General features: G+C 37.8%; 3 protein-coding genes and 1 non-coding gene across 4 annotated transcripts; 2 read left to right on the forward strand and 2 right to left on the reverse strand.

Annotated features, from left to right (window-relative positions):
- The first annotated feature begins 702 nt into the window (after positions 1–702).
- Positions 703–2,751, forward strand: LOC112176983 (probable WRKY transcription factor 53). The gene is made up of 3 exons (XM_024315128.2): positions 703–1,376; positions 1,467–1,598; positions 1,937–2,751. Exons 1-3 carry the CDS (start codon positions 1,045–1,047, stop codon positions 2,550–2,552), a joined length of 1,080 nt encoding a protein of 359 aa, XP_024170896.1. The 5' UTR covers positions 703–1,044; the 3' UTR covers positions 2,553–2,751.
- Positions 2,752–2,903: 152 nt separating this feature from the next.
- On the reverse strand, positions 2,904–4,512 carry LOC112176984. The gene is made up of 3 exons (XM_024315129.2): positions 4,049–4,512; positions 3,389–3,406; positions 2,904–3,296 (listed from the first exon to the last, which is right to left on the reverse strand). Exons 1-3 carry the CDS (start codon positions 4,437–4,439, stop codon positions 3,109–3,111), a joined length of 597 nt encoding a protein of 198 aa, XP_024170897.1. The 5' UTR covers positions 4,440–4,512; the 3' UTR covers positions 2,904–3,108.
- A 53-nt stretch (positions 4,513–4,565) lies between these two features.
- TRNAS-GCU lies at positions 4,566–4,647 on the reverse strand. The gene has a single exon. It is a non-coding gene; the product is annotated as a tRNA-Ser (tRNA).
- A 1,828-nt stretch (positions 4,648–6,475) lies between these two features.
- On the forward strand, positions 6,476–8,961 carry LOC112180263 (putative receptor protein kinase ZmPK1). Its single transcript, XM_024318788.2, has one exon. It carries the CDS (start codon positions 6,525–6,527, stop codon positions 8,940–8,942), a length of 2,418 nt encoding a protein of 805 aa, XP_024174556.1. The 5' UTR covers positions 6,476–6,524; the 3' UTR covers positions 8,943–8,961.
- Positions 8,962–9,336: the final 375 nt, after the last annotated feature.

The raw sequence follows: 9,336 nt of genomic DNA on the forward strand, positions 1-9,336 counted from the left end.
GTCTGAATTTGTTAACTATTAAGTGTTTTGATGTGTGAAAAGGGTATACTTGATATTCTACATCTACTCGGAGAAGTTTCAACAGTACAAAGTTCTTGAGACTTTTGCAATTCTTGTATTCCCCACCAATTCTTGTATTCCCCACCAAAGCGCGGCCGCAGAGGAAAGAAACAACAATAAGATCGAGAGGAATGTCTTTTTAATGGGGAGTTTAAATCCGGCCCTGTCAAAGTTTACATCACACTGTGCAATATAAACCTTAAATATATATATATATATATATATATATATATATATATAATTCAACAATTCCTGTCGTCACTTATAAGTTATAAGGTTCACCATTGCACTTTGCTCACTACTGGGAAGAAGTGAGTGTTACCAAACAATAACGCGGAATATGGTTTGAAAATTCATACCAAAACACTAGGCTCATAGTCTCATACAAACTCTGACTATGTAGCTTTTCCCAATCATGTGCATTTCCCACAAACGACGAATCGTAAAGAGCGAGAGAGAAAGTGCTGGGTGAGAGACCCTTTGTACAAGTTGAAGGAATTATTATATAGAACTGGTCAGCATATATGACCAAAGACTAGTCAGAGCTGAAAAACTCGGTTTCTTAGTCAAACCTTCAACTTTCTATCTTCCAAATCCAAAGAGGCACCTATATATACAAGACCCTCACTCTCACATTTCAAATACAATTCTCTCACACTCTCTATTTGCTTCTCCAGCTTCACATAATACCCTTCTTCATTTTTCTGCCCAACCGATCAGGCCCTTGCTCTACGGAATCACTCTACTTCCATGTGCATAGCTTCTTGCTCTAAACAACAATCTGGGTCAATCTTCGAAATCTCGTTGGCTTCTTCAACTCTTGCAGCAAAGTTTGAAGCTTTTGCTTTTCAAAAATCTGAGGTACCCGGTGTGATGAAGATTTGCTGATATTGTAACTGTATCCTGCTGTTTCAGACAAGTACCCAGATAAGCTCTGTGATATATTTTGCGGCAAAGTCCCTGTTGAGATATATAATTGCAGAAATGGATACTGCTAGTAAGAGCTGGGAGCAGAAGTCATTAGTTGGGGAGATCATTCAAGGGATGGAGCTAGCACAACAGTTGAGGCTAAGTCTGAGTGCAGCATCAACTTCATCAGAAACTCGGGAGTTTTTAGTGCAAAGGATATTGACCTCGTACGAGAAGGCCCTTTTGCTACTGCAATTGAGTGGCACGCCTCAAACATCTCATGTGGATGCAAAATCCATTGTGCTTCAGGAATCTCGAATGTCTGCCAACACAAGTCCTTGTGGTGATGACTATAACCACAGGAGTTTCAAGGATCATCAGGACCTGCACGAAATCTCCAAAAAGAGGTGAGTTTAGAAGATTGTAAGTCATAGAATATGAACAAGAAAACAATGCTATTTGATAACTAATATGCTTCCTGCTTATATCATTTGCAGAAAGATCATGGCCAAATGGACTGACCATGTCATAAGGGTTAGCTCTGAGAATGGGATTGAAGGACCTCATGAAGATGGCCATAGCTGGAGAAAATATGGGCAGAAAGATATTCTAGGAGCCAAATATCCCAGGTAATAAAACGGTCTCTTTCTTAAATATTTATCTTATCCTTCTACAAAATCCATTTCACCCATCCAATCATTTGCAGCAATATTCACTGATGCCACGTATAGAAAAGCAATATATAATACCTTATCTATTACACGCACACAAAGCTGAACATTTTAGTGGAAATTAGAATCATCAATGAGAAAAGAAGTACTAAAAAAAAAAAAAAAAGTATCTCACACACCTATTAGGTAAATCTTGAACTGGCCCACAAAAGGAGAAACACACATGTCTTCAAAGGCATAATTTTCACTTTGTTATGAAGAAATCTGATGATCAACCTTTTTGCTTATATTTGCAGAAGCTACTATAGATGCACCTTCAGGAACACACAAAACTGCTGGGCTACAAAGCAAGTGCAGAGATCAGATGAAGACCCTACCATATTTGAAATCACATATAAAGGAAAGCATACCTGCTCTCATGGCAGCACATCAGTTCCACCACCACCATCACCAGAACAGCAAGAACAAAAAAGACATAAGCGCGAGAACATTTCTGAACCACAGCAGTCTCAAGTGAACCAAATGAGCTTTCCAACTAATCTGAGGGTTGATACTGAGAATTTGGAAGACAGAGAGATGATGGCATCTCCGTTCGCTTTTACTTCAACTTCATTTGGATGCATGATGAATGGAGATGACTTCCTATCTCCGATGTTTGATAATGAGAATTTCTTTAGCAATTTCTCTCAACATTTGCTATCTCCAGCCACTGGCGAATCAAATTACCACTTGGCACCACCAAGCCAAATGAGAAACATTGCAGCGAACGGGCAACTTTCAGAATCTGATCACACTGAGATAATCTCAGCCACCAATTCCTCAACCAATTCTCCAATTCCAGACATGGATTTCCCACTGGATCTAGTGGAATTCGACCCCAATTTCCAATTTGACACTCCAGAACTTTTCTGATAATTCTACTTGGGTTTGAGGATAATAATAATAATAAGTAGCATTTTCCTTGCTGCTAGATTGTTAGACGTCTTGGATCAACAATGTAATATATGAGAGGAAGAAGACTTGTAAAAGTAAGAGTTTTTTTCTGATGTTGATCAAGAGATAGGATTGATTATTATACAAGTTTTCCAAGTATTTTTCTCTTTTATTCCAATTGAAGTCCTCCTAATTGGTTCATAATATAGCAGCAGTTCAACACAAACACATCATATACCCAAATACAGAAAGCAGGGATATTGGAGTAACAAAAACAATAATTTGATTCTAGATTGGACAACAAGCAAACATTTCAATACTCAGCAGAGATAATAACAAAAAGGTTGTAACTTTATATCTATTGAATGAGAGATTATGGTCTCCCAGGAGAACATCACAAAACAGACTGCAGAGATATTAGGCATAGACATTTATTGCGTTGTTGTAAAGCAGAGAGAAAGAGTAAAAGACCAAAAGCTAATAGAGAAGTAAAACACGATAGGAATGAACACAAAGCAAAATATGTCTTGTGCACCTAAACAGAAGTTTTGTTCTCCTCTTTCAACCCTGGAACAGGATCTGACATTCCTTCGTTTGCTTTAGCTTTCCTCAGAGCTTCTCTCAACCCCAACACAATGAAAATGTTGGTTAGAGTGAGAAGTGACTCAGCCCCACCATGTAACCAATCAACATTCGCCAAGGAAGTGCCGTAGTTCACCTTTGCTGTTGAGCCACATAAAGAGAGTAAGACAGTCAGGCATTGATAGAATTACTCAATATGAAGTGTACAACATTTTCAAACAGCGAAAACTTACCATAAATTCCTGCAGGGACTGATCAGCATCGACAGGAAAGCAAAGAACAAAAATGAAGTAAGTCAGAGTTGAAAGGCAGCAATTGACAGTAAAAAATTGATAATAGCAAGGCAAATTCAAGAAGAACTATATTTTCAGACACTGAGAGTTTCAGTCAGAAATGAAGCATATTGAAACAAAATCTAGTACAAGGAAAGATTACTATCCCCTTCTCATGGAGAAGAAATGATCAAAGGACCATTCTCCTGTATGATTATAGCTATATCACAATTTGCTAGACAAAAACACAAGCATTGTTCTTTTGGATTTCAAACTTAGACCAAGAACCTGTCTTTGAAGTTTATATATAAGCAACTCTAAAAACACCCAAGTAGAAAATATAATAATAACCAGCAGTGTCCAAGAACAATGGTGCAAAAGCAACTAGACAATTGTGTAAAGACTGACCCAGTCCAATTTAACTTTTCTCTTATGCACCATGTAGAAAGAGTCCAATGGTTTCAATATCAATTATGAGATCCAAGCATTTGCTAATTGGCTATTATGTTCTCAAAGATAGGAAATATACAACCCACTTAGGAGCTTAAGACAACAGTCAAAATTTCAGGAAAAAAGTAAAAAAGGTAAATTGAGAGGCGATGAAGAAGATGAAGAACTCACTGGTTGCCCCAACAAAAGCTAGCAAGAAGTAAAACCCAAAAAGAGTGAGCTTTGGGGCAGTCTTGGACTTGGTGATAAAGTACAAGAAACCAAGGTAGGGAAACAAAGAAGCTGCAAAGAGTTGTGAAGCTATGCTCTGTGAATCAATGTTGGGTGCCCATGGATCAACTGGAAATAGCACACCACAGACAACCCCACCTCTTCTGTTTCTATTGCTAATCCTTCTGTGCGTATAACTCTTGGGGTTTCTGTTTCTTAGTGGTGGGTTTGGTTGGGGACTCTGCAAGAAAGAAGAGGAACCCAGAAAATGTGAAGGAACAAGAAAGTTGGAAGCTTTGCAATGAAATTGAATACAAGTACTAGTCATTGAGATAAACTGAGAGAGTTGCATAGAGTGAGTGTTGTGTTGGAGTGCGTGTGGTTGAAGGAGAATTTGCTATCATCAAAGTCAAAATGAGTAACTGACCACGGCCGTCGGTTTTGATTAGAAATCAATTTTGAGCAAAAAAGGTTTAAACGTCGCCTGAGAGATTCGAACTCTCGCGGGGAAACCCCATGTACTTAGCAGGCACACGCCTTAACCACTCGGCCAAAGCGACGGTTGATACTGATTTTTCAAAATGAAGCCTATATCATATCTTATACTGTAATGAGAATTTGGACCTCTGCCCTCAAATTTGCCGATGTAACTATATCGTATAACCAAGATTTCAAATTTCGGTTTCAGTTTCGATTTCGGTACTTCAAATTTAAGGAAATTTTGGTTAAAAATAAAGAAATCAAATTAATTGCATTTATAAAATAATACTTTTGAATGAAACTTTTACATAAACTAAACTAACCTATAATAAACCTATTTACAATGTAACATCTCTAAAATTATACATTTATAATAGAATTGTGATAGTTTTTATATGGACGAGTAATTAACTAGTACTGTAGTAAGTTGCTAAACTAATGTGTTTTATCTATGTGTATTGATAATGTAAATATGATTTACTTTTTTTAATAATTAGAAAATTACAAGGGGGTGGGGCGGGGCACGTAAAACCAAAACTCCTTTGAATGAAAATGAACAAGTACAACAAAAGGAATATAAAAACTACTATGATGTGGTTCGATCTAGCTGGTTGAACTGCTTTCATTTAGTATCATACAATGCTGCTCCCAAGTACATGAATTTTGGAAATGATTTTCGTACTTCATCACATGGTTATTGTATGTGTACGTGTTGTCCCCTTTCCACATGCAATCCATATATCGGATATTGTGGAATTACCTAATATGATATTACAGTGTATGAAGCATACAATATTTGAGACGAAGCAAAAAGGAAATCATGTTATGGTTGGAGCATTCAACTTTGCAGCAGATAAAAACAAAAAGGTTTTTTGTTGTATTCAACATGATTGCAAAAAAAAAAAAAATTCATATTTTCTCTATAAAAGTATGAAGTAAAAATTCATTGTAGGTGACATAAAAATTTAATAGAAATTTTAAAGAAATTTCGGACAAAATTTCGGTGTGAATTTTTAAATATATATTGTGTGTGTAGATATTTTGGAAATTAAGAATTTCGCGGAAATGTACGGAAAATTTCAGGAAACTTCTGACGGAAATGATATAGCATATGAATTTCGTTTCGGTACTTCAAAATTACGGAAATTTCGACGGAAATTTCGGCAGTTTCGGAGAAATTTAAAACCTTGCGTATAACCAAGAGCTTATAGTGCTTCTCAAAATTATTTTTATGTGTTCAGTATTATTTGGTGTGGTGACATAGGTCTCTTATTCGTTATTGTATTTCTCAGTTGTTGATGTAATAAAAGCAAAAATTTTAAATGTTTTTAAAACTCAATCAAGATACATTTTTATTTACAAATTCTATGTACTGAGCTATATCCCCCCGAGCCAAGGGGAGCATGCATGAAGGAGTCAAATGTTTCTTCTATTCTTTTCCTTGGCGCAGTTGGGCCATCCTGGACTTGAACTAGAGACCTCGCGCTATGAAGTAAATCATCGCACCGTAATTTTTTTTTAATGAGTTTGAAGAATATCACGTTCATAGATCTAGACGCCTGAAATCTATATATATATAAATTGAAAGAACGGAATGATCAACTCACAATTAGTTATTAGAATCATTAGATATTCTTTAGTCGTTCAAAAATGCTTATCAACCTTATAAAAGTAATAGAAGTAATCTGAATTGCCCGGCATTTTTTTTCTTTTTCTTTGTTTGAGAAAGAATTGCCCGGCATATGCTTACATAGATTGACCAACTAAATATGGTGACATGGGGCTGCAAACTGCAAACAGTTGCGCGTTCACGCCCTTACTAAAATAAATTTCCTAGCTTCTTAGCTTTAAAAAGGTTTATTCAAGTGTATCTTCGCCAACATTGGCGATGGCTTCTATATATAGTCCCTCTGTGTTCTTCAAGAATCACAAACAAAAAGTACTAAAAACTTCAAAAATGGGGTATGATCACCAAGCTATTTCATCCCCAAATTTCCCTTCTTTTCTTATTTTCTGTTTCATCACTGTGTTTTTCTACTCTTCTGCAACTGCAAAAACCCTCAACACATTACAAAGAGGCTCTTCTCTCTCAGTGAAAAATGATGTATCAGACTTCCTGACTTCCCCGGACAACTCTTTCACATGTGGGTTCTATGGTGTAGGCACCAATGCCTACTGGTTCTCCATCTGGTTCACCCACTCCAGGGACAGAACCGTAATTTGGATGGCCAACAGAAACCGACCCGTTAATGGCTTGGGCTCCAGAACCTCACTGACCCGAGATGGCTCAATGGTCTTGACAGATGTGGATGGCATACAAGTCTGGTCTCCCGACCTCAACTCTACTTCTGCCAACCTTGCTGAAAGGGCTGAGCTATTGAATTCTGGCAACCTTGTTTTGAGGGGCCCACAAGGTGAAATTCTATGGCAAAGCTTTGATTTTCCTACCAATACTCTTCTCCCTAACCAACTATTTACCAAGGGCATGAAGTTGGTCTCTAATTTGTTAGGGAGAGGTAACTTTGGTAGTGGATATTATAGTTTCTATTTTGATAATGACAATGTGTTGAGGCTCATGTATGATGGTCCTGACATTTCAAGTCTTTATTGGCCAAATCCTGGTTATAGTGTGTTTGACAATGGTAGAACAAATTATAACAGTAGCAGAATTGCTGTTTTTGATGATTTGGGTCGTTTTTTGTCCAGTGATCTATGGCGGTTTCGTGCTAGTGACATGGGTTTGGGGCCGAAAAGGCGGTTGACTATAGATTATGATGGGAATTTGAGACTTTATAGTCTCAATTCAACAGGGTTTTGGGCGGTGACTTGGGAAGCTCTCATTCAGAGGTGTAGGGTTCATGGGATTTGTGGGAGAAATGGGATTTGTGTTTATACACCAGAGCCCAAATGTTCATGTCCTCCTGGCTATGAGGTGTTGGATAAAACTAACTGGAACAAAGGTTGCATCCCTAAGTTCAACCTTACATGCTCAGAGCCAGTGAAATTCCTTAAGATTCCAAATGTGGACTTTTTTGGATTTGATCTCAAATTCATGGAGTCCATTACCTTTAGCGCTTGCAGAAAACTCTGCGTAGATGATTGCCGGTGTCAAGCATTTCGTTACAAGCTAGCAGAAAAATCTACGACGACTCTGTGTTACACAAAAAATGCTCTTTTCAATGGGCACAAGTCTCCGTTTTACCCGGGCAGCTTATACTTCAAACTACCTCTTCATGTGGATACATCACTACCTGCCAAGCTCAGTGTGACTGGTTCATGCATGGACAATGAGACCATGGCTGTGGTAGTAGGTTCTGCTTCAATGTATGACAAGAAAACTAAAAGGATGAGATGGGTGTATCTGTATTCTTTTGCTTCTGCAGTTGGTGTAGTTGAATTTTTTTTCATAGTATCAGGTTGGTGCTTACTTTTCCGAAGACGTGGCGCTGTAGCTCCCACCTTGCAAGATGACTTTCGTCGGATTTCAAGTCATTTCAGAATGTATCTCTCTTCCGAGCTCAAGAAGGCAACTCAAAACTTCAAGGAAGAGTTGGGAAGAGGGTCTTCTGGGGTTGTGTATAAGGGTGTTCTAGAAGACCAAAGAGTTGTAGCTGTCAAGAAATTGGGAGATATTTATCATGCAGAAGATGTGTTTTGGGCAGAAGTAACCACAATCGAAAAAATCCATCACATGAATCTAGTGAGAACATGGGGATTCTGTTCAGAAAATAAACATAGGCTCCTGATCACTGAGTACATCGAAAATGGATCGTTGGACAAGCATTTGTTCTCTCCAGGTTTTCTTGCATGGAAAGAAAGGTTGAAAGTTGCAATGGGGATAGCTAAAGGTTTAGCCTATCTTCACCATGAGTGTCTAGAGTGGGTTATACATTGTGATGTGAAGCCTGAAAATGTACTCCTAGACAGTGATTTTGAGCCAAAGATTGCGGATTTTGGGCTTGCAAAGTTATCTCAAAGAGGTGGCCGCGGTTCAGAGTTCTCTCAAATGAGAGGAACAAAGGGGTACATGGCTCCAGAGTGGGCTTCTAACCTTCCAATCACTGCAAAAGTTGATGTGTACAGTTATGGAGTGGTGATTCTAGAGATAGTGAAGGGCATTCGGCTTTCAAATTGGGTGACGGAAGATGATGAGGAGATAGAAACAGAGATGACAAGGTTTATCAGAGTAGCGAAGCATAGAATTCAAAGTGGAGAAGAGTCATGGATAGAGGATATGTTGGATCCAAGATTGGATGGTGAATACAACAGGAACCAAGCAGCAAAGATGATTAAGATTGGTATTTCCTGCGTGGAGGAAGATCGGTCTAAAAGACCGACAATGGATGCAATAGTACAAATGTTGCTAGAATGTTAAAGGTGAATCTTTATATTCATTCTCCGAAAATAAAGGAGCAATTAAACTGTTCGTAGTCTGTAGATGTCTTTTCTTGGTTTGATTATTACTACTAGAACTCTAGAAGTACTAGGTACAGTTGCTTTTGTAGAAGTTCATGGTTTTATTTAGCGATTATTGCTTTAGTTCACATGAAGTCATGAACTTCTTTTTGTAATATTTATAATAGAATTTTATTTAGCTATTATCACTCATCTCAAGTATGAGAGCTGAGATTGAAGTTAAAAGCCTCCTGTTTTAATTTTCCAGTGTTCAGACCAGAACTTACAACTATAAGAGCTTGTTGTTAACTCACAAGTAGTATGGGATTCAATTGTGTTATACTTACTTATGACCAACAAGCCATTAGATTGCA

Source organism: Rosa chinensis, chromosome 7, assembly GCF_002994745.2.
Source record: "Rosa chinensis cultivar Old Blush chromosome 7, RchiOBHm-V2, whole genome shotgun sequence".
In the NCBI taxonomy this organism is placed as follows: Eukaryota; Viridiplantae; Streptophyta; class Magnoliopsida; order Rosales; family Rosaceae; genus Rosa; species Rosa chinensis.